Here is a 23,061-nt window from a genome sequence, read left to right as displayed (position 1 = left end):
AATGAAAATCAGTAGGAAACTAATATTCTAGTCATCAATCGTAGGTGCAAGACTTAAAATTTTAATTAATAATCATAAACATATGTTTATATGCTATTGTTAAATATTAATTATGTTACTTAATTTGGTTTAATAATTATTTTAAATAAGCTACTAATAGATAAAATATATTGATATTGTATTTTACATTTCAATTTAAATATTTTTCTTGCCTTGTCCCTTTTATTTATTTTGTGTGCCAAATGCAGCCATAATTTTTCATGTATTATTGAACTTAAACTGGCACGAAATAGAGACCAACTTTGGTTCGAGGGGAATTGCCTCAGGTGCTGATCTGGCCATCCCTCTAATCATGAGACCAAAAATGGTTCCGTTTCGAACCGAGACCGTGGTCATCCCCCAACGAGAATGATACAAGCTCGTTCTGGTCATTTTGTAATTAAGATAATATTCCAGGGCGTTAGATTGGCTCTATTTTTTTTTTCCTTAAAATCCAAATGTACATGAAACATTATTTTTTTCCCCTCTTTCTCACTTTTCTCTCTCCCTCTCTCTCTCTCTTATCGAAGGGCGAGGAACGACACTTGCACAGAAAAGAATAAAAAGGAAAAGAGAGAAAAAGCCATTGAGAGAGAGAGTTAGAGAGAGAAAAATCGAAGTTCCGTTTCGCTACGTTAATGGCGGTTAGGGTTTCCTATTGATCCCGAACCCGAATCTCTTGCTTATTATTCTAAGTCTTTTATTTTAATCTCTTTTATTTCTCTCCCTTTCATAAACCCTAATTTTAATATCGTTATAAGCTAATTATTACTCTAGTTTAAGTCCTTGAGGGTTTCCAATTTGACACGTGAAGCCAGGAGCTGATTATGGGCGCGCAAGACAAATCGCAAGCTACCTCCAATCCGATGCAGGTAACTTATTATATAGCTTTTTCTTTCGCTTGTGCCCTAGAATTGGACATATGGTACAAAGCTAGCAGTTTTGAAGCTCGAGTTAACTTCTAAATTATGGTTCCTTTTGTTACTTGGCTGTGTTACTGAATCTACTATTACCGAAGAGTTCAACTGTGGTTGGTGTAACTGGATTGGATGGTTATTTATTGCAAATTGTCTCTTTGTAAGGTTTCTCGAGAGTAGAATTTCGTTTCCAGTTGGTTTATTGACTTGTATTAAGCAATTTATGCAATTCAACTATTTCATAGTATTTGCTTGATGGTGCAAGTAACAGCTAGGGTTGTAGTATGGTGTATGTTCTACTATGAGGTGATGGAGGCTGAGATTTATTTATTTTATGAGCAATAGATTTTTAGATATTGAATTATTGGAACTCAAGGCTGAGAGGCAATTAGGCGCAGACTCGTGGGAGTCTAAATGAGGCATTCTACATGTGTTTAAAGTTTGATATATTTAGCTATGGGACTGAGCTTAGTGGATGCTTTTTGGTTTTCCTTTTTTATAGCTAGTCAAACTGATCTTGGTCTATGTTTCCGTGAACCTGGATTTGGAGCATAGTTGTTGTGAACTTGTGATTTTGTTGGTGCACAAGTTGTTGCTTCTTTTGAAACAGTTTTCCTCATAAACTGCCAACTTGGGATGGATGTATCTTGTAGACAGCTAATTTTGTCTTTTTTTTTAATTCTTATTCACTTTCTTTCCTTATTTGGCACTTTCACCAATAATTACATTGCATGAATGAACTTGATGAATTATTATGCTTTCTTCGTAGGACAATCATTATTTTAATTTAGTTACGTGATTATAATTATACAGATTTATTCAATTGCATTCTTATGAATTCTTGGATGTACTATGTGAAATTTTATTTTGTCCTTTTAGAATACTCTACATAATTTTCAAAACAAGATTTATGTTTCAGTGTCAATGATTGCAGTCATGTGATCATGACCAGTTACTAAGTTAGTTTACTTCTATTATGAAGGTTACTTCTCATTTGATTTGTACATGCTTTTTAATATATCCTTTTTCTTTTATATTGCAAATTCAGCATTATGGTTAATCCATCTTTGTTTTACCTATGTGCTTGTTTTATTTAATTGCAGCGGGTGAAGGTATACCGCCTGAATGAAGATGGTAAATGGGATGACCAAGGGACAGGGCATGTTACTGTCGACTATCTAGAGGTGTGTTCGAATTCATGACCGGATTTTTCTTTTTCTTCTCCCTATTACAGCTAAGATTTTTAGGGTGAAATTTAACTAAATGAATCGTATCAAGTAGTTATTGAAAAATGAGCAATTTTTGATAAATGCAAATGTTATCAAGCAGAGATCAGAAGAACTGGGTTTGTACGTTATTGATGAAGAAGACAATGAAACATTGCTTCTGCATCGCATCATACCAGATGACATTTACAGAAAGCAAGAAGGTATTCTAGTGTTTCACAAACGCCTTGTTGCTAATACATATTTTTCCTAGTAGAGAGCTAATATGAAGTGAGGTTATCATGATTCTTTGGGTTGGGTTAAATGATCCTTCCACTTCTTTTCTCTCAGATACAATAATTTCATGGAGAGATCCAGAATTTTCCACAGAATTAGCTTTAAGTTTTCAAGAAACAACAGGGTGCTCTTATATATGGTAATCGGAAACAGCTTATACTTGTTCTCACTGTTGTTTTTGATTTTATTATATGTATCCTGACGCTGAACCTGTCTGATTGTCTTTTAGGGATCATATCTGTAATGTGCAAAGAAGTCTGCAGTTTAGCACTCTTAACAGTAAGTATTGATATTCATATCCTTTTAAAAACCATCAGTTTTCATGCAATTATTTATCTTTGGTATTGAACTTTGAACAAATTTTCAGATCCTAAAGCTTTTGCAACTATGCAATGGACATTGTATCATCTGGTGTAAACCCGAATTATGCTCCATTTTCTACTTGCTTGTCCTTATACAGTTGTGTATCTTGTGCTTATCCCTATAATCATACCAACAGCTATTTGTACTAATTCAAATTGTTCAAAAATCAGATTTTCTTTTCTTCCTTTCCCATTTTTAAGTGTGAATCCCATGTTTAATACCATAAATTGTCCAGCTCCCGAGCATATGAAGTTCTTTTCACTCCCAATGTAATTAACTTCTACATCTGAACAATGAGAGAAGCTGCTTTTGCATTATATGACTATTTAGATTTTTATGTCACTCGCATTGTGTCTTCAGCGGACTCTACATTTAAATGCGCACAAGTTTCTGGTTGCTTACTTATAGTATGTGCATATTTATTGCCAAAGAAAAGAAAATACATGCTATTATGTAGATGAAGTAAGATTTTCAGGAAAAAAAAATCGTATATGGAACTATAGTATTTTCCTAATCTTACACCCACAGTTTCATTTTTTTCCTATAACGTTTTTTTGTTTGGAATTGACTCTTCTAAGGAGCTTAAAAATAAATAGTAGAAGTTCTACTGGCAATCGAATAACATTCTTGTTTGCCATGCGTGCATTAATGATGTCCAGAGAAGATAGTTATTTCCCAGAGACTACCATCTTCAGACTTCTTTTATGCTGTGTGATCTAGTGTTACGTGCCTTGTCTTTTCTGGATTGCTTGTATTTATTTTTAATTGTTCTTTCATATACTTGCAGATGAGACATTTCACAGCATGAATAGTGAGCTGAGGGAGTTGCCTGCAGTTGAACTTTCTACACTTCCATTGATACTTAAGGTATGAAATTTTTTATGTGTCTTTCCATATTTCGTTTTGTGGCATCAATGTGCTCCTTTAGTTTATTTATTTTTGTGTGCGGATGCACGTGCATAAGCAGTATCACTTTTCTATATGTAATTATAAGATTTTGTGATGGATGTCACTACAGCTTTGTCCCATGACAATAATGTTGTATCTTTGTTTCTCTCCTTTTGTTTATATGGAACTATGTATTTCTTGTTTTTGTTATCTTGTGTGGAGGTGTGTGTGGATCCATTGATTCTTGCGGATGACTGTTCAATATAATTTGAATGATTTTTTATGTTTTACAGACTGTATCTGAGAGCGGCATTGCTGATCAGATGAGATTGACAGAGCTTATTCTGAATGATGTAAGGTTCATATGTGCTTTTTCCTTCCAGTTTTTGTTGATTGGATAATTTTGTCTATGTTTCATCAATATATTTATTGCATAAATGTCCATGTACGAGCATAGTGAAAAGCATCATGGTAACTTGATTATTATGCTGGTTTTAACTTGCTACTAATTTTTACTGTTTCATACTCTTAATGAATATTCCAATGCAAATTCCGATGCAACATTTCACTTGATAGCTCTTTTATTTTTCCTCCAGTGCCACTAAGAAATCCAAACACAGGTCAATGGCCATAGATCATATATGATTTTTTATTTGAAAGTTTTATAATGGAAAGCTCCTACATCTTTTAAGCATAAATGTATTATAATGCTGGAGGGTATTCTTCAATTGAACATCTTGGACATTGTATCTGAACAACAAGAGAACTGTGGCTATGCTGTGATGATGATTTCTCATACTGGTGTAATTATTGAGTACTCATCTTGGGCCTGGTAATAACTAAATGGTGCATTATTGCGAACTGTAATACTTATGATAAACACTGATAGGTTGTGAATAATTGCTAATAATGGATTTAATGACATGGAGAGGACTGATACTATGCGTGTTGAACTTGGTAACTGGTAAAAAAACTGATTGCCTGTTGAGTCAGTATTTTTCCTTTTTTGGGTCTGACAATCCTTTGCTATGAGCACAATGTGCTACTCCTTGTTATCTGTTTCTAATGTTTTTCTAATGTTTAAATTTCTTTTGATGATTCTCTTGTATCTAAATTTCTTTGTTTTTGAATGATTGAGGTTCTGAATAAAGTTTCTTCTCATGCAGCAAAATTTCTTCCGCAAGCTGATGGACTTATTTAGAATCTGTGAAGATCTGGACAATACTGATGGCCTTCACATGATATTCAAAATTGTCAGAGGGATCAGTCAGTACCATCTTAGTCGTACCTGTAGTTTTGACTTCATGCGTGTTATCTGTTTTTGTGCCCTTTGATCAATTTTCCTAATTTTTCTTTTGTTTCCTGCAGTTTTTCTGAATAGTCCTCAAATCTTTGAGAAAATATTTGGTGATGAATTGATCATGGATATTATTGGTTCACTTGAGTGTAAGTGCACTTCTAGTAGTGTGCAGCATTCTATATTAATCTTTGTAGTATATGTGATAACTTGGAACTGTCTGCATAGTTTACCTATTATGATTGGTTACATGAGTGCTGGTTTTCATTGAAGGTGATATCATTGAAGCAAGTCTAAATTGATCTTAGTTAATTTCATTTCACTTGGGGTTCAAGTAGATCTGGTTTTATCTTTTTAAGTTGATGTTCTATATGGCTATATTCATCAGACTTGCAGGTTTCTTGTGTCATGCGAAAATGCAGATAACAATGAAGTCTGTTGAAATATGAATGATAGTCTTGGTACTTATTATGAGTTGTGCTGTGGTATATTCTGAATCTGTCAATTGTGTTATGGTTGATGTTTTGATCAGCGAGCCATAAATTGTAAGTGAGATATGTAGTTAAATGGTATACTTCTTAAGTTACTTCTAAATATTAATTTCTTTTTAGATTTGCATGTGTTATTTTTGCTGCCAAATCTACTCGCACAAATCACAAAGTGGTTTTAGTGTTTGTGCTTAACTGATTATATTGGATTGCTGTCTTAGTCTGGAAGGAAGGTATTTTATATGCTTTATATTTGTCATCTATGAATTTCTTAACTAATGACATGCTTGCTGTGTTTAATCTCACATACTCTGGACCTAGTTTGTTTATGTTTCTTTCTTGGGTCCCAATATTTGGATATTTAGTACTGGCAGAATTAATGTCAGTTAGTTGATACTTCAGTGTTTAGAAACTAGTTCTCATCATTACTAGTACTTGATGCATGATGATGTTGATGACATGCCTTGATTCTATATTTTTTCAGATGATCCAGAAATTGCTCACATCCAACATCATCGTAATTTTCTGAAAGAGCATGTTGTCTTCAAGGAGGTAACTGCTGTTTACTGGTTCCTTTTTTCCTTTTAAGCTGGGGATGGGGTATTGCAAGAAGGGTGGAAGCTGTATTTGCTTGAAGAAGTCATTACTCGTTTCTGACATGCTTTCACATTTTTAATGTTCAAGGCTATACCCATCAAGGATCCTGTTGTCCTGTCAAAAATTCACCAGACGTACAGAGTTGGCTATTTAAAGGTCTGTATCTTTAGTGCTTAGCTTCTAGTGTCTTTGCTTTGTCTTTAGCCTGGGAATTCTTACCATTTGATATCTATTTAGGACGTCGTCTTGGCTAGAGTACTGGATGAGGCCACAGTTGCAAATCTCAATTCCATAATTCATGGAAATAATGCAGTTGTGAGATTCTAAAAGCTGTATTCTTTATATGTTTTTTAATTCGTTACTTTCATTATTTTGTCTATAATTGGGTTTCATTTTGTGGTCTCTGTTATTTGTATTCCTAACTGTTTTTCTCTCTTCTAGGTTGTTTCTTTGTTGAAAGATGACAGTACCTTTATTCAGGAATTATTTGCAAGGTTGAGATCACCCACTACATCTGCAGAGTCGAAGAAAAATTTGGTAATTGTGGACATTGAAATGAATTCTCTGCTTCATATATGTCAGCATGATTGTGAGATATTACTGCTAGTCAGATGATTTCTTTCCCCCTTTGTATGCTCACTTTCTTGCTCTCTGCATTAGAACATTTTTGGATGAATTTTGAATTATCTGTTGTTCTTGGTATTTTTAACAAACTAAATATTGGTCTGGTCAAACTCTTGATAATATTTTAGTCCTTGGTACTCGTGCTCTGAGTCATATTCTCGATGAACTACTAGAAATGAGGGTTTTATTATATCTTTTCAACATCCATGCTTTTATCTTCACACATCAAATTAACACATGAAAATAATGCGCCCTTGGAAGAATAGAGAACCAGTCATTTTACAAAGCTGCGGACTATGTTTTCATTTCTTACCTTGTCTTTTACTATTTATTTCAGCTATAGCCTTTAGTTATAAAAAATGGGACTTTCTGAAATGTAGCAGGGTGAGCATTGGAGATCAACACAGCTCTCTTGTTTAATATTTATGAAAGAGGAAATGCACGCATATCTTCCCTGGAGATTTATCCCTTGGGAATTGAAACTTTCTTGTGGTTAGAGTCATAGATTGTTCCGCAGTTCTATAGTTATAGATTGTTTACCTGGTTCTAAATGGTTAGACACTGGATGTTCAGTCCCAAGATTGCCTAACAAGGTCACCTACCACTGAAGACTTGTAATTTTATCATAAATTTCTTGACATGTGCTAATTTTGAACTTATGGAGTCACTCAGTTTATGAGTGTGTTGATGATTTACACAATAATTTTTGCTTACACCTGTCTAATTGTCTTCTTGCTTTCTTTTTTTCACCAAAATAGGTATATTTCCTGCATGAGTTTTGTAGTTTAAGCAAGAGCCTGCAGATGGTTCAGCAACTCCGGCTGTTTAGGTAAGCCTGTAACTTTTAGATGGTTCTGCTCATTATAATGCAATTTTTTAGTTATGTTTTTGTAGTTAATTGATACTTTCGTAAAAGTCAAGATCTTTGTTTCTTGCAGGGATCTTGTGAATGAAGGTATTTTTGATATCATTACTGAAGCTTTGCAGGATCAAGACAAGAAACTCATACTGACTGGGTAATGATGACCATTCTCTGTCTTACTATGTCACATTGTTGTCCTTTTTGTTTCTGTGGTTAGCATATAAATTTTCTTTCTTACTCCAGATATGCAACCCTAACTGCAAGTCATTCTTATGGATGCAGGACAGATATCCTTATTCTTTTTCTGAATCAAGATCCGAACCTTCTACGTTCTTACGTTGTTAGGCAGGAAGGAATTCCGCTTCTAGGACTATTGGTATGTACTACTCTATGAGTTGGTTATGATATCTATTATGCGGAGGTTCTGATGAATTTGAATAACATATTAATACCAACCCGAGTGCTCCTAGGCACACCCCAACTGCTCAAGGCTTGATTTGTCAACAGCTGGAGTTAAAAGGGGCATAATCCCAGTTCCATTGAAACAAGAGAACAAAATAGATTTTTTGTTGTTTCAATAGGTGTAATTGTAAACTTCTTTTTCATTATAATATTAATTATAAAGCTAATTTTACAGCATCACTACTATGGATGAGATTGAAATGGTTGATCTTGTTTTATTATCAGCATGTGTGATTTGCTGTTATGGATTTCTTAAAGGGAAGTTCTTCTGTGGGCTTGTCACTTCCTTGTGTTGTTGTCACTGGGGAAAATCTCCCACTCTCTCCCCCCTTTTTCTTTTCCCCAATGATTATATGTTATATTGCAATGCGAGATAGTGTATCTAGAAATTTTTTTATGCTTTTGATGTCATTGCCAACTTCAATCTTTTCAATGTGCAGTTTGGGTTAAACATCTAGTTCTTTCCATGAGTCATTGCCTACTGATTTTTAGTGAAATTCTGCCCCAGTTTTTACGCGTTCTGCTTTTACATTTGTTTGGTTTAGATATTAATATTTTTGTGCTTGCTTTTTACATTTGTTTGGTTTAAATATTAATATTGATATGCTTGCTTTTTACATTTGTTTGGTGTAGATATTAATATTGATGTGCTTGCTCCTCTGGTTTGGGATAAATTGATACTACTTGTTCCTGTTATTGTGTCTAAATTGTGATTCTTAGTTCATTCTGTGTCTTTTGCTTCCAATTGCATTTTGTATCCAATATGTTGCTTTGTCCCATTAGCTAGTGACCTGAGCTCAGATGTTCTATTCAATGGACTAAATATTGTCTATATACAGGTTAAAGGTATGATAACAGATTTTGGAGAGGACATGCACTGCCAGTTTCTTGAAATTCTTCGGAGTTTGCTGGATTCTTATACCTTGTCAGGAGCTCATGCACAGGTGCTTGTCTTGATTGTTCATTCCAATATGAAGCTGTCATTTTTGGTCAATTAAGTATAGTGATGGTGTTTCTTGGTAGTGTCGATTTCCCTGATCTTTGTCTGAGCTTAATGCTTATATGTTCACTCAAGTTACTTTTGGCTCTGCTTCTTGTTGTCTTTATCCTTTGCGCTTCTTGTTCGTCTCTCCCTTTCATATATATAATTCTTTTACTTTCAGAGTTCACTTCTTTTATTTGCCCCTGACTATTGCATGACATTGGCTGTCATTTATTGCACGTGCTTATAGTATTCTGTAAATGGCATTTTGTATGCTGACCTTTGCATCATGGTTTCGATGTTCTATTTATAAGATGTGGTGCCAGAGTATATAATACATTTGGTTTCTATATAGTTGTAGCTTTTTGAATGTGATATGTATTTTGTATGTGGTTCTGCTGACTTGTTAGACTGCTCAGTAGAACTTTTTAAAAATAGAATTCCTTCTCACATGTTTTTCAGTTTGTTAGTATTTTACTCTGAGTTCACGTTGATGGTTGACTTTCTTTGTATATCTTTGCTGCAGAGAGATAGTATAATTGAGATATTCTATGAGAAGCACTTGGGGCAATTAATTGATGTTATAACAGCATCATGCCCAGTTGAAAGCATTGTGCAATCAAGTGACAGATCTTCAGGGTCCAATCGAAGAGTTGAGAATCAGAATAGTGTGAAGCCAGAAATTCTCTCAAACATTTGTGAATTGCTATGCTTCTGTGTTCTACACCATCCTTATAGAATAAAGTACATTTTTGCATCTTTATTTTACAACCTTACATTATCTATTTCCTTCTTCCAGTTCCCTGACATGTAAAATGTGTTTTTCTTCTGTGTTCAGGTGTAACTTTCTCCTTAATAATATTATAGATAAAGTTCTGATGCTAACGCGAAGAAGGGAAAAGTACCTTGTTGTTGCTGCCGTTCGTTTTGTTCGCACTATTCTTTCTCGTCATGTATGTCCCTTTGATGGAATGCACCATTTGACCAAATGTGTGGAAAAAAATAGCAATGTTTTAGAGTTTGACTGCTTTTTTGTTTTCCCATTTGTATTTAACTTCTATGCTTTTGTTGTTGTTCCTGCATGGATTGTGATGTAAAATCATGTATCTGCCTTCGGCAACATTAAATGTGAGTGTGACTAATATGCAGCACTTGCGCTTAATATATTGTCTTTATGCATCAATCACAGGATGAGCATCTGACAAATCATTTTGTGAAGCACAACCTCCTCAAACCAATTGTAGATGCCTTCGTTGGCAATGGAAACCGATATAATTTGTTGCATTCTGCAATTTTAGAGCTTTTTGAGCATATCCGCAAGGTGCCTATATTGCTAATGCTTTCTTTGTTCTTCCTCTTAGATACATTTGGAATTACTAACCTTTGGATGCTCTGCTTCACCCAGGAAAACCTGAAAGTATTGATCAAGTATATAGTTGATTCATTCTGGAATGAGTTGGTTAAGTTCGAGCATTTAGCTTCCATTCAGGCTTTTAAAGTTAAATATGAGCAGGTATTCTCAGCTTATGCCTACTTTTCTAGTTTAGTACTTGATCCAATTTTTCCTACTGCTGATAGCCTGACAAATATAAAATTGCAGTGCTTAGAGAATTGTGTAACAAAAATTAGTGGTGGCACATTGGACCCAAGAAGGAGAAATGATGAGCGTGCTCTAGAAAAAGAAGAGGAGGAATACTTCAATGAGGACAGGTGCGTTTTGGTTGTATATTAGCAGAATTTTTTGCCAGGCTGTTTTCTGACTAATTTGATTCATAATTAGTGATGAAGAAGATACAGCATCTGCATTACATGCCAAAAGAGTTCAGCCTGAATCTTCAATATCCAATGGAGTAGCTGCAAGCTATCCATCATTAAGGTATCAGATTTACCTTCTACAAGTTTTAGAGAAAAGAGATTCTGGAAATGATGCACTTCATATATTCATCTTGATGCTGCAGTTCAAGATCTGGTGGACTGGTGGACTATGCTGATGATGAGGACGATGAAGACTATAGACCGCCTCCAAAGAAACAGTCAGAAAGCTTAGAGGAAGATGAAGGAACTATGGAGTCTCTTAAGTTGAAGCGTAAATTGCCTTCTAAGGATAAGGAGTCTGAGGCAGCAAAGAAGCAGCGACTAGGTAAACACTCGAAATCAAGAGAGAGTGTGTTTGCAGCTCTTTGCTCAACACTGAGCCAGGCGGTGCTGCCCAGTAAGAAAACAGCAGGCTCAGTGCATATAATTTCCTCACCAGCTGATGGGAACAAGGGCTTATGTGAAGACAGCCATCAACCGAAGGAACCTGCTATTTCTAGAAGCTGTTGTGATAGTAGCAATAATTTGAGGGAGGAAAACCATAGAGAGAAGGAACCTGCTGCCTCTAGAAGTTGTTCTGATTGCTTGCACAGCACATCAGAAAATGGACAGTTGAGTGGAGAGGATGGTCCACTAATACCACCAAAATCCTCACCGGAAATGACTGTAAATGGATCTTGAAGTGATGTTTCAGGATTTAGTTGCAGCAATTAACATGTCTGGTTAGCTGGTTTATTTCACGTGTGGATGTTGCAAGTCAGTCATTGGCTGCTGAATGAACAACACAGATGGAAAGAAATGAACCAAGTAAAGATGGGTGAATGCGGTTTATAGCACAGTTGATGGTAGGAGAGGATACTGTATAGTGCCATCCAGGGTAAGGAGGAAATACTCATAATATGGGGCCAGTGTATACCCCCCTTCACCTGCCTTTCTGATGTTGAGCCGAGGAATTGTTGCTTTTGTAAAACAATCATCAGCATTAATTTTCTTTTCCTTTTTCTTACATTCTCTTTTTCCTTCTGTCTTCTTATATATTCCCTTTTCTTTTCTTGTTTAGTTCTTTGTTAGCCCGCGTGGACTCTGATGAAAGGGCATCAATATATGCCCTTGCATAGGTCCCCTTTGTTGTTCAGTTTTGTGGAGGTGGGTGTGGTTGTAATAGAGGAAGGTTGTTAGTGAGTTGGCCAGAGCCAAATTTTCTCAATTGTAGTAGAAATGTCATTTATAGACCCGAATGAAAATTAGAATTCGAATTCGAACTCGTTATTACACAAATGAAGTGGCCGTATTTTTTTCCATCAGTGCATGATTGTGAAACGGTTTCAACATTTTTCCTGAAATCGCAGCCTGAATCAACTGGAAATTCCACCCTCTCGTGCTGTATATCATCCGGCATGGGACATTAGTTTTTCACGCTTTGTATCGTGTCGAACTATTGATGTATGTAAAGAAATTTCATTATGATTAGGGGTAGGGGCTGAACCGAGTGGAATGTGAAACCAACGGTGATATGCTTATTTATTATATATTAACATGTTGCCACTTTGCAACTAAGAGGTCACAGAGCAGAAGCAGCATTCAGTCGAGTCTGCGTTTATATATAGTTGGTTGGTTGGTACAATCTAAATGATTGGTTCAGACAAGGCATTGAATTCTGTTACTAAGGAGTCTGTCTTGACGGGCGTGCATGGATGGGTTTTGATCTCCATCAGTTGTGAATTTGGCGAGAATCGAATTAATAATCTGCATGGAATCAAATCATGTATGCATGCAAATGAATATGACGCATGGTCGTAGTAGATCCCAGAAGGACTCGCCACGAATTCCGCAAACTCGTTGCAGTAAATCGGACACGTAAGAAAGTCCTAAAAGACACGTGTCCTTTCTCTTACTCTTAAAGCTGTTTCCACATTTTATAATACTCTTTGGAGTTTCTACTTCACCCCGCCACACCCAGAGTCGCACCGCTTCATTTTTGTTGAACTTTTATTGTGTCTGAACTGAGAATACCCTTAAGCAAACAGATTTCACAAGGAAAAGATGAGCAATAAGCTGCAGACAAGAACGTTTATGGATGAGTTGCGTGGGTTTGAAAAAGGTTGGATGTTTGATCTTGGCCACCCTCTCCTTAACCGCATCGCTGAGAGTTTTGTCAAAGCCGCTGGGGTATAATCTCTCTTTTTGTTCTTTTTTCTCCGTTTTATTATTATATATGATGATCTTGCTCCTTATGACTTTAGCTTAATGGTAATGTTGGTTCGTACAGATTGGTGCAATTCAGGCCGTCTCACGGGAGGCTTATTTTACCGCCATTGAGGGTAAAAATTTGTAATATTGATGTTATCTTTTTGTTATTACAATTATTTTTATAATTTTTGCAGTGATGATCTTTGATGTTTTGTTAGGTAGTGGACTAGATTCTTCAAGCAGTGTGCCGCCAGAGCTCTCTCCTGCGGGTGCTGCCAAGAAGCGCAACCGGTTTCCTGATCTCAGAGGTACCTTTCTTATATAGCTTACTGTTTGAACCACGCGTCCTATTATAACAATTTGACAATATCGATCTCGTTTGGCGGCTTGATATGATCATCATGATGGGTTGTTAAATTGGTTGTATGCATTTCCTTTCTCCTTTTTCTTTCTTTTTTTTTTTGGGTGTGGCCCATGTCTTATGGTGGTTTTGTGCTTTGCAGGAGAAACTAACGGAAAATCTCTTGAAGCCTTGGTTAGTTTTGCACCATCATCTGATAAAGTAGTGGCGAAATTACATCTTGGACAAAATTGCTATATAAAATTATGATAAATTTATAATCTTATTTATCATAGTTTATGTCACACACATGAGAATTTACTCTAGACGTTAATTGAGATCTTATATTATATGTCTAAGTAGTTTGATAGTCCAGGTTTTACTTCTAGGCTCATGATATCTTAAGAGGTTTCTGCGCCTCTCTTTCATGAAACTGCATTTCTAACATTGCCCTGTTGTTTTGTTTTTTAGGTGAAGAGCACAGGAAAAGAATCCATGCAGTGGGGTTAGTATTTCTTCTTGAGTTGGATTCGAGAACACCTTGGTTGGACTAAACTTGCAAAAAACAACTCACTTATTATTACGCTAAGCAATCACTTGTTTATTGCATATACAAAAGGACCCACATCAAACTAGTTGCCTTATATTGCACACTTGCATCTTACATCTTCTCACACTTTAGTATTTCATTCTAGAACATGCCTGCTGCTCTTTTCACCTGTATTGCATTACCAACTCTCGAACAACAGAACACTTGCCAATGATCATATTTGTAGTTGCTAATGTGGGTTATTTCAATTTTCCTCATTAATTTCAGAGCAATTTTGAATGGTACTAGAACTAAATAGCTAAAACTTCAGATAATTCTAGAGAGATTCAATTGTATATTCTTCTACGGGTAGGGGAAGCTTGGACGTATTACTTCAATTCCTCATGTTTCAGTTTTCGAATTCCTTGTCCTCCTTGTAGTCTTCTTCGTCTTGTATAATTTTTTTTCTTTTGGTCCTTGCCAATTGCAGTGCGCCATAGTGCTCTTGCTTCGCTTTGTGGCTCTTAAGAGTTCTTTTCCATTTCCTTGATGAATTTTCTGAAGATTTTCTTCACTTAACTTCACTGTCACTTTCTCTTCCCATGCATATCTTGCATAATTATCCTTTCATCCACTTCTTGGTCTCCAAGATCTTCTCCCTGTCATACTGCTATCTCCAAGATCTTCATCTCAGTAAAGCTCCTTTATTATTTCTTCGGTGCATATTTTCTATCTGTTCCTTTGAACTTCTCCTGCTGTTTCCTTCTCTTCTTTGCAATCTGCTTCTTCAACAAAAACCACTATGTGGGTTGTTCGTTTTCCGTATAATTAGGCTTAAAGTTATTTCATCATTGTTTCTCTCCTGTCTCTAGAATACTGCACTTAAATATCTCTAAGATTATCTAAAGAAATCAAGTTCCATCACCATTTAAGAATGTTTTAAAATTAACAAGAGGGATTGTCACGAACTGGATGGGCAGCTATAAATATGGTTATATGCAGCTCAAAAAATAGTCAATTGGGCGTGTTTTGTGGATTAGTGGAGGGTACCAACGCTGGCATTCGTGTATGCACAACGTTAGAGAATGATGTGAACAGCGGTGACCTGAGCTGAAGTGAAGTGTGCTGTGGGCTGTCAGTGGGTTCAAAGTCCGTGGATTCTTTATGTGCAAGTAGATAGAAATTCTTGTGTGTGAATTGACATACGTAAGTGTTCATAGTAAAATAAAAAGAGGGTTATTTAACCGACCATGTGAGTGTTTTAATTTGAACTCAGCATTCATGATCTGGAAGATTCGATTCTTTCAAGCACCGACACATACTCTTGTGGAAGTGTGCAGTGATTCTTGCGCATTGTTTGTATCATTGAACTAAGAAATTTAGATCACGAAGAACTACAATTAGCCTTTAGAAGGTGATGACTGTATTTGATGGCGCAGGACTGGCTGCAGGAGTGTATTCAGGTCTCACTTATGGGTTAAGAGAAGCTCGTGGAGCTCACGATTGGGTAATGTGTGGTCCACTTCATTCTTTAGAGGTATATTGCATTACATAAATACATGTGATAATGAAATGTTATCACTTAAATCTTGGTGCAGAAAAATAGTGCAGTAGCTGGAGCAGTAACGGGTATGGCATTGGCACTCACAGCAGATGATGTTTCCCATGAGCAAATTGTGCAATGTGCGATCACAGGAGCTGCAATTTCCACGGCTGCAAATCTGCTGACTGGGATATTCTGAAGCCTGGGGATTCCAATTGTCTCATAACATGACACTGCCTTTCTTTCTGGTTGAATACATGACTTTGTTGGTTCTAATGCTCTCTTCTCTCAGAGGATGTTTTGTTTTGGATGCATGTTTTGATCATAATGGTCATTAAAGAGCATGAATCTTCTTTCCCATCAATAATGGGTTCATCTTTTGCAAGTGTTATCTAGGTCTAATAAAAAATGCTTTAATGTCTTATATTTGTAGTTCGTACTTGATGTGCAATTAAAACTCTTCTTTAATTGGGACACGCCTGTATGTTAATGAAGGGCTTGACGCCCTGCCAGTGCCACATACGTAACATGCACAAGCCATTCTATAGAATTACAGAATATGCGAAAGCTACGGTTGTGAGGGCGACTGTGTATCCAAATTGTACCAAAAAATAAAAGGGAATGACGTTAATAAGCTAAATTCTAAAGCTTAAGAGGAGGGAAGATATAAATGAATTATTAAAAGATGGAGTACAAATACCTATTTAATATTTATCTTATTATAAATTGTTTTTTAGAAACATATAAAATTTAAAGTAAAATAAATAAAATTTTTAATTTTAATAAATCCAATATCACGCAATTATTATTACATATTAAAATGCTATAATCTACTGATAAGTGTTAAAATGTAATTTTGTTTTTGTACTTATCTTTTCTATATTTAGTAAAATCTAAATTTAAAATGTTTGCTTTAGTTAATTACTTTTGCTATTAAATTAAAGTACTATTTAATACTTTTATTTATATCTTTAAAACACATGATAACTTTTAATATGCATTTAACTTTATTTTATAATGTTAAAATCTGAGATTTATTAATAAATAAAAACATAAATTCAAACTATTTGATATTGTAAAAGATAAAAATATTATATAAATAAAATAAAATATTAAAATAAGGCTTTTCTATTTTTAATGGAAAATCAAATTATGTTTATTTAAAACTACTTATGAAATAACCCTAATTTTATTTTACCACCCGCCCATTCCATTGCCCTCCAACGAGAACTACTCATCTCATCTTCAACCTCCATTAACAAGAGACTCTTTTGCGATTGCCGATTCTCACCTTTAACAGAAGCAGCAAAAGCGTAGGTGAGAGATTAAGCTTCGTGTCGTTCTTCGTGTTGGGTCAGTTTAAAATTCCTTTTTCAGTTTTCTTATTAACGTTCAAACGCACCTTTTATCTCTCTGCCTCTCATTTTTTAGTCTCTTTCTCACTTTTTAGATTTTTCTGGCTTCTTCTTTAGTGAATAGTAGCAGGATTCCGAGTGTGGGTATTCTCTAGTTTTCCTCCTGGTTAGGGCTTTCAATTTGGGGATTTCTGTATTTTAGTCTTATTATATTTGGATTTTAAACAAATTAATTGCTTTTTGACTGTTTGTTTTAGACCAAGATACTTTGTCTGTTTGAAATTTGATTTGGGTACGTGTATTTATTGTGGACATCTGTAATTTTTTTTTTGTTACTTTGGTGTATAAAATTACAAACTTGAGGTGGGTTTGTCGTTGAAATAAAGCTGTGATGCAGTGAATTGCGGCAGCTTTGGAGATTGCAAAAGTTTTCCTTTTAACCAACCTGCAGAAGGTGTCTAAGTTTGAAGCATCCTAGATGTGTAGTAGCTTTAGTTAGTAATTTGAATTTGAAACTTTCTTTTTCTTTTGCTTCTTTCTGTACTTCAGAGATTTTTCAGAAGAAAATCATGCTTGTGTGATTTATATGTGATGTTGTGTTTGGCTATTTGTGTCAATTTTGATTTCATTGAAGTTTTGGACTTTGAAGAAGCTAAGTAAACACTTCTAAGATTGCAGCAAAAGATTTCTAATGTTATGACAGTTTTCAAGAAGCTTAAGTACTGTTACTGTTTTTTTAAACATTGGATTTGATTAGTTTAGATCTTATAATTTTTATTCTTTGTTTGATTAGTTTAATTTCTAGTTTTTATTTTTGTTAATATTCGGTAACTTATTTTAGAGTTTAATTATTGTAAACGGATACCCATTCAATTGTCTAATGTTTATATAAATGGGTACTTAACTAGTAGGATACTCGCTTCCTCTTAAATATCTATAAAATTTATTTAAGAGTTATTAAATGGGTTTGATTGGGTTTGGGTAGTATGTCGGTATTTCTGTTCAGATTTTATTTACTCTCCTCTACTATTTTTTCTCTGCTTGATTGACTATAGTCTTTGTTAGGGTTTCTGCTTCTCTTTGTCTCACATTGATTTGTTGTTGTCTGTTTATTTAGTTTCTGGGAATTTGCGGTGCTCAATTAAATTAGATAATAAATTTTGTTTTGTTTTTAGTCTAAATAATTTTCGGTTGTTATCAATGCAATTATTCTAATCCTGTGGAAATATGAAGCTGGCTGATTGCTGAATTATCATCTGAATAAGGATTTCTGAATGCAGTGTATTTGGAAAGGTTGAAGTAGCTGTTTCTGGATCGGAAGGTTTTCGGGATTGGTTTCCGATAATGTCAAGTAAGAAAGAAGAGAAAAATCAGGCTGCAGCAGATAGGATCAAGGCTGCAGCATTGAGTGCTGCAAAAGGTCTTAGTCGTGCCCAGGCTGAAAGGGCTGCAGCTGCAGCTGCTCGTAATGTCAATGCTTATGGTCAAAAGGAAGAAGGCCCTAGCAGATGGCAAGAGAAAAGGGAAGCGAAACGGCAAATGTACTTGATGAGTACAGAAAAACAAGTGAGATTAGGTGAAAGAAAAGATCTCAAGTCTTCAATGGCCACTGCCGGTGGCACTGCTCAGTGTCAGAAATGCTTTCAAACTGGACACTGGACTTTTGAATGCAAGAACGAAAGGGTTTATATGGCCCGGCCATCGAGGACACAGCAGCTTAAGAACCCTAAATTGAGGATGAAGCTTTCTATTTCTTATGATTTGGATAATCCAGATGCTAAGGAGGAGAAGGGCAATTCGTCCAAGAAAAGCAAGAGGAAGCACAGATCAGATTCTGATTCTGGCAGTGATAGCGAGGCTTCAGTTTTTGAGACTGATAGCGGGGCATCATCTGTGACAAATAGTGAATCTTCTGAGGGAGACAGTTCGGATTACAGTTCATCTTCTGATTCCGAGGAAGAGAGAAGGCGGCGAAGGAAGAAGAAGAAGCAGAAGAAGAAGGTCAGCCGCAGGAAGTACAGTTCCACTTCTGGGTCCTCTGATTCTGACTCAGGTTCAGAATCTGAGTCTGATGATAGGGGCAGCCAGAGGAAGAGGAGGCACAGCAGAAAGAGCTAAAAGAGATTGTCAGGAAGAAAAGAGCAGTTTTATCATATCAGCTTCACTCATTCCTCCGCTGATATTACATTAATCAGTCGGAGCCTTTTCAGGCAAAAGCAAATATGAATTGGACGGTGTTATTTGTCATTTCTTTTTCTTTTATTGGTGTTGTTATGTGATGTAATAATCTTTAAGTAATGTAGCTCTCTTAAGATCTTTACTTCTTTTTGATATGTTTGTGGCTTTTCCTATTTTAGTGAACTTGTTTTTGGAGAATAATGAAGGATCTGATTTGTGAATGCTTTGAAACAACTCCTCTTCCCATGGCCATTTCTTCTATTCCTTCTAAAGACATAAACTTGACCAACAGATTTGTTTAACGTTGGTGTACACTCGCCAGTTGCTTTTCTATTATGCTGCTAAAGGAAATAGAGCAGGTGTTCATGTGCTGACTGTGGGACCCTTTGCATTTATGCTGGATTCTTCTATTTAACATTTCTTTTATTCCTTTTGGTCGTCTTAGCGGCAAACTTTGTTCCCTTCAGAACGTAGAAGGATAAACTACCATGTCTTCCGCTCTCTTAAATATGAGCCTGCAGTTAATTTTTTCAGTCATAAAGTGAAGGCGGAATTGACACCTCTTACAACAAAAGTTCTCTGGATTCCACCGAGCCAGAAGCAGAACTAGTAGATAAGATCAGAATGCACTAAACAGGGGGTGCAAGAACTTTCATGCTAGCTAGCTTGCTTTTGAAGCACACCACTTCAGAAATGAGTGTGTACAAGTTTTGCCCCGACTGGTTAGTGCTTCTTCCCCAGTCCACTCTCTCTTCATGAGTGAGTGGTTACATGTGTTTAACATGTAGAATTATAGATGTTAATTGTTTCACTTGCATATTAACTTTGAGATCGAACATAGGCCTATTAAATTTATAGCTATTTATAAGACATTGCATGTCTTAGTTATAAGGTCTGTCAAACACTTTTCTTGTTTTTCCTTAAGAAGCAAGACGTATGAAGTTATATTTGCTCTTCTTTTTAACTCAATTTTTTATTTTCCAAAACGTTGCAGTAACAACGTCCTCTACCCTAAGGAAGACAGGAAGCAAAGGATCCTTCTCTATGCATGTCGAAACTGCGAGCACCAGGTCCCCTCTCTCTTTGGCATCAGTTTTTACTCGCTCTTTTACTGTCAGTTTCTGAGCAGTATACACATGCTTATCTTAATTATAAAGATGTTACAGGAGGTTGCTGATAGTAATCGGGTATACAGAAATGAGATACACCACTCTGTTTCAGAACACACACAAATACTGCAGGATGTAGCCTCAGATCCAACTCTACCTCGTACTAAATCAGTTCGTTGTAGTGCATGTGGCCATGGGGAAGCTGTCTTCTTACAAGTACTTTCTATCCTCTCCTATTTTTTCCTGTTTTGTTTCCTTCCTTGGGGCCATGCCAAGGTACTAGGTACGGCAATGCAATGGGTAGAAAGCAAAAAAGAAATTCATGGTTAATAATTATAATATAGTCTGAATCTGTTGTGCAGGCAACTTCTAGGGAGGAGGGTATGACACTGTTTTACGTTTGCTGCAATCCAAATTGTGGCAATCGATGGAGAGATTATTGAGATCATCATCTCGCACAAAGCTATTCGCAGATGAAGCTATGGCAGTGTTGATGTATGGACAGTGTAACATATATTTTGCAAAATGGAGGGTATGACTATGTTAGTTTGTTATATTTTGTAACATACAGTTTATATACACATCATATTTTATTAGTTTTATATCATTTTTTGGAGGCTGTAGAGCCAAGCCACCACTGGCACATTGCATTTCCAGAAAATGAAATCAATAAACTACAGTCAGTTGCTTAGATTTTTAATCTTTTATTTTAGGGTTCAAGATTTAAATTCTAATGTTTATATCTAATCCTAAAATCTGTATATTTATAAATTTTATAAAAAAATTTAAATAGGTTAGAAATAAACTTCAGCAACGTTATTTTATTTAATAATTGATGGAAAAATTGTAAAAATAATGAACGGTCATAAATCAAAAACTAATATATTTTAATTTTTATAAAATATTAATCAAGTCAGTCTATGAATGAAATAATCCTTTTTTTGATATTTATTGCTATATATTATATTAATAAGATTTATATGAAAAAATTGTAATTTAATAAAAAGATTTAAATAATAAAATATTTTCTAATTTAATACTTATAAATAATAGAAAAAAATAAGTTAATATTATATTAAATAAAATTAAAAAATAAAATAATAATATAGAATTTCTAAAGATAAAAAATAGAAAAACTATAGAAAGAAATTGTATAGTAATATTAATAAGTAGCGTGCGTAACAGCTACTAGAAAGTTCTGAAAAAAGAAAAACCCTTGCCCGCCAAACAAAACTTACATTGAGCTTTCGATTCTTGTCTTCGTCTCTTTCTCTGTGTTTCAATCAAAGCTTCGCAAAGATGAGTACCATGAAATTTTGCCGCGAGTGGTAACTTTTTATTCTTCAAACATCGAATCTGCATTCTTAATTTTTCTTTTTACTCCTTAAATTTAATTTAATTATTTAAAATTTTCAATTTTGAATATGCAGCAACAATATTCTGTATCCTAAAGAAGATAGAGATCAAAAGATCCTCCTCTACGCCTGTCGCAACTGTGATCATCAGGTCTCTCTCTCTTTCTCTATTTCTTTTCTTTTAATTTTTTTTATTTATATATAAAATTTTTGTCGATTTGAAGTTATTTTGTATAAATTCAAAATTGAATTTAGTCCAGGAGATAGCAGAGAGTAACTGTGTGTATAGAAATGAGGTACATCACTCAGCAGCAGAGAGAACACAGGTATTACAGGATGTGGCCGCTGATCCAACACTTCCTCGCACTAAAGCTGTTGAGTGCCAAGTTTGCAAGCATCCTGAAGCTGTCTTCTTCCAGGTTTGGCTTTTCATGCTCTCTCTATTTGACGCCAGTTATTAACTTAGTCTTATCTCTTTCTTATGTGGAGTCTCATGAAGGCGATAACAGTATTCTTGGGATTACAAGTCCTCAAGGCGTTGTTTTGACTAATGGCAAAATGCATGTCAATTTATTTCCAAATGTCTTGTTTTCCTTTAGTTGGAAGGATTGGATTCTAGTAACTATGGATTCTCTTAGCATGAGAACTGAATGAATTGAGATGAATTCTTTGCTTCTTTAGACTTTCTGAACAAAAGAAACGCAAGAATTATTGACTATCAGATCAGATTAAGAAACTATTATTAAGTGATCTCCCTCTCAATCCATGTGGATATTCTGCTATTGCGGGTTACTTTATGTGCTATAGGTTGTGCTAAACCTGCTCCTCACACGAAAGACGAGTTTGTACTGCTTGTCTCTTGCAGCGGTTCTTAGATGCCCTTGTTTATGCATGTTTATTTGTAATTATAGCTATAATAATGTTGTTACTTATTGAAAATGCAATTACAGACTATTTCAGCAACTAACCAGCAAATCTTCTTCTTAAGTCTGTCTTACATCTAACTGACATTACAATTTTCCCCATGTTTGGAAAGTAGGGTTGGTTGGAACAAATATCGGACTGAAAGTGCACTAGTTTGCTGCTTGATGTAATGGCTTGTCTTTTTGTTAAAATATGCAGGCAACTGCAAGGGGAGAGGAGGGTATGACACTGTTCTTTGTCTGCTGCAACCCAATTTGTGGGCATCGTTGGAGAGATTGAGGCTCTGTGTGCATATTAATCAAAAATTCCAAGGATGTATTCATGTCGGTGGAGAATCCAGATTAACATTTCATTTTCCTTAATAACTCTGCACTTTTATATTACATCATTTCCATATTTTCCCTGTTGACTCCTGTATATTGTGGTATTTTGACCGCGTACAAAGTGCCTGGTAATTCCATGATTACTTATTGATGAGAGGTTGCTTTTGGTTTTCAACCATTTAGTGATTGGAGATAGGTTAGACGCTCCCAAGTTTTGACAACCAGTATCGTATGTTGAATGCTAGTACTATAATAAACTACAACAAAGGCAGTTATAAATCCGTAACATGGATGATAGTACTGTTTCTAGCTGCTGATTGCTACGGACCATCCTTGCTGTCGAATGCCTTGTTCTACCATACAACTTCGTTATGTTTTA

The 23,061-nt window shown here is 35.4% G+C and overlaps 5 protein-coding genes across 11 annotated transcripts; all 5 read left to right on the top strand.

Annotated features, from left to right (window-relative positions):
• The first annotated feature begins 516 nt into the window (after positions 1 to 516).
• LOC8258792 (serine/threonine-protein phosphatase 4 regulatory subunit 3A) lies at positions 517 to 12,140 on the top strand. 4 transcript variants are annotated; one of them, XM_002519156.4, is made up of 24 exons: positions 522 to 911; positions 2,060 to 2,140; positions 2,286 to 2,385; positions 2,513 to 2,597; positions 2,688 to 2,737; positions 3,609 to 3,688; positions 4,003 to 4,062; positions 4,876 to 4,975; positions 5,078 to 5,155; positions 5,979 to 6,046; positions 6,179 to 6,247; positions 6,329 to 6,406; positions 6,533 to 6,628; positions 7,474 to 7,544; positions 7,654 to 7,731; positions 7,860 to 7,953; positions 8,879 to 8,983; positions 9,548 to 9,765; positions 9,860 to 9,974; positions 10,211 to 10,342; positions 10,427 to 10,534; positions 10,622 to 10,731; positions 10,802 to 10,897; positions 10,980 to 12,140. In XM_002519156.4, exons 1-24 carry the CDS (start codon positions 867 to 869, stop codon positions 11,515 to 11,517), a joined length of 2,655 nt encoding a protein of 884 aa, XP_002519202.1. In that variant the 5' UTR covers positions 522 to 866; the 3' UTR covers positions 11,518 to 12,140. The 4 variants fall into 4 exon arrangements, with proteins under 4 accessions (XP_025013115.1, XP_015574745.1, XP_002519202.1 ...); XM_015719259.3 differs by having other exon boundaries at positions 521 to 911; positions 10,427 to 10,731; XM_048379624.1 differs by lacking the exons at positions 522 to 911; positions 2,060 to 2,140; positions 2,286 to 2,385; positions 2,513 to 2,597; positions 2,688 to 2,737 and adding an exon at positions 2,836 to 2,917 and having other exon boundaries at positions 10,427 to 10,731.
• Positions 12,141 to 12,751: 611 nt separating this feature from the next.
• On the top strand, positions 12,752 to 15,862 carry LOC8258793 (outer envelope pore protein 16-2, chloroplastic). Its single transcript, XM_002519157.3, has 7 exons — positions 12,752 to 13,005; positions 13,106 to 13,157; positions 13,245 to 13,334; positions 13,530 to 13,561; positions 13,838 to 13,871; positions 15,335 to 15,402; positions 15,494 to 15,862. The coding sequence occupies exons 1-7, from the start codon at positions 12,880 to 12,882 to the stop codon at positions 15,635 to 15,637; spliced, it is 546 nt and encodes a 181-aa protein (XP_002519203.1). The 5' UTR covers positions 12,752 to 12,879; the 3' UTR covers positions 15,638 to 15,862.
• Positions 15,863 to 16,600: 738 nt separating this feature from the next.
• On the top strand, positions 16,601 to 19,205 carry LOC8258794 (zinc finger CCHC domain-containing protein 10). Of its 3 annotated transcripts, none has more exons than XM_002519158.4 (2): positions 16,601 to 16,755; positions 18,074 to 19,205. In XM_002519158.4, the coding sequence occupies exon 2, from the start codon at positions 18,138 to 18,140 to the stop codon at positions 18,909 to 18,911; it is 774 nt and encodes a 257-aa protein (XP_002519204.1). In that variant the 5' UTR covers positions 16,601 to 16,755; positions 18,074 to 18,137; the 3' UTR covers positions 18,912 to 19,205. The 3 variants fall into 3 exon arrangements, with proteins under 3 accessions (XP_002519204.1, XP_015574660.1, XP_048235196.1); XM_015719174.3 differs by having other exon boundaries at positions 16,606 to 16,791; XM_048379239.1 differs by having other exon boundaries at positions 16,608 to 16,755; positions 18,059 to 19,205.
• A 346-nt stretch (positions 19,206 to 19,551) lies between these two features.
• On the top strand, positions 19,552 to 20,584 carry LOC8258795 (DNA-directed RNA polymerases II, IV and V subunit 9A-like). The gene is made up of 4 exons (XM_015719213.3): positions 19,552 to 19,693; positions 19,966 to 20,041; positions 20,138 to 20,296; positions 20,443 to 20,584. Exons 1-4 carry the CDS (start codon positions 19,626 to 19,628, stop codon positions 20,521 to 20,523), a joined length of 384 nt encoding a protein of 127 aa, XP_015574699.1. The 5' UTR covers positions 19,552 to 19,625; the 3' UTR covers positions 20,524 to 20,584.
• LOC107260747 (DNA-directed RNA polymerases II, IV and V subunit 9A) lies at positions 20,474 to 22,836 on the top strand. Of its 2 annotated transcripts, none has more exons than XM_048379240.1 (4): positions 20,474 to 20,612; positions 21,511 to 21,586; positions 21,696 to 21,854; positions 22,558 to 22,836. In XM_048379240.1, exons 1-4 carry the CDS (start codon positions 20,578 to 20,580, stop codon positions 22,636 to 22,638), a joined length of 351 nt encoding a protein of 116 aa, XP_048235197.1. In that variant the 5' UTR covers positions 20,474 to 20,577; the 3' UTR covers positions 22,639 to 22,836. The 2 variants fall into 2 exon arrangements, with proteins under 2 accessions (XP_048235197.1, XP_015574691.1); XM_015719205.3 differs by lacking the exon at positions 20,474 to 20,612 and adding an exon at positions 21,205 to 21,408.
• The last annotated feature ends 225 nt before the right edge of the window (positions 22,837 to 23,061 follow it).

Source organism: Ricinus communis, chromosome 9, assembly GCF_019578655.1.
Source record: "Ricinus communis isolate WT05 ecotype wild-type chromosome 9, ASM1957865v1, whole genome shotgun sequence".
Taxonomy (NCBI): domain Eukaryota; kingdom Viridiplantae; phylum Streptophyta; class Magnoliopsida; order Malpighiales; family Euphorbiaceae; genus Ricinus; species Ricinus communis.
This window is presented reverse-complemented; position numbering and strand designations above follow the sequence as displayed.

Coding starts and splice junctions, on each gene's coding strand:
- LOC8258792 (XM_015719259.3), top strand. CDS start 867: ATGGGCGCGCAAGACAAATCGCAAGCTACCTCCAATCCGATGCAG. Junction 2,598..2,687: donor ACAGGGTGCTCTTATATATG/GTAATCGGAAAC, acceptor ATTGTCTTTTAG/GGATCATATCTGTAATGTGC. Junction 3,689..4,002: donor CACTTCCATTGATACTTAAG/GTATGAAATTTT, acceptor TATGTTTTACAG/ACTGTATCTGAGAGCGGCAT.
- LOC8258793 (XM_002519157.3), top strand. CDS start 12,880: ATGAGCAATAAGCTGCAGACAAGAACGTTTATGGATGAGTTGCGTGGG. Junction 13,158..13,244: donor TTATTTTACCGCCATTGAGG/GTAAAAATTTGT, acceptor ATGTTTTGTTAG/GTAGTGGACTAGATTCTTCA. Junction 13,335..13,529: donor CCGGTTTCCTGATCTCAGAG/GTACCTTTCTTA, acceptor TGTGCTTTGCAG/GAGAAACTAACGGAAAATCT.
- LOC8258794 (XM_002519158.4), top strand. CDS start 18,138: ATGTCAAGTAAGAAAGAAGAGAAAAATCAGGCTGCAGCAGATAGGATC.
- LOC8258795 (XM_015719213.3), top strand. CDS start 19,626: ATGCTAGCTAGCTTGCTTTTGAAGCACACCACTTCAGAAATGAGTGTG. Junction 19,694..19,965: donor TACAAGTTTTGCCCCGACTG/GTTAGTGCTTCT, acceptor AAAACGTTGCAG/TAACAACGTCCTCTACCCTA. Junction 20,297..20,442: donor GGGAAGCTGTCTTCTTACAA/GTACTTTCTATC, acceptor TCTGTTGTGCAG/GCAACTTCTAGGGAGGAGGG.
- LOC107260747 (XM_048379240.1), top strand. CDS start 20,578: ATGGACAGTGTAACATATATTTTGCAAAATGGAGG. Junction 20,613..21,510: donor TATATTTTGCAAAATGGAGG/GTATGACTATGT, acceptor TTGAATATGCAG/CAACAATATTCTGTATCCTA. Junction 21,587..21,695: donor GTCGCAACTGTGATCATCAG/GTCTCTCTCTCT, acceptor AATTTAGTCCAG/GAGATAGCAGAGAGTAACTG.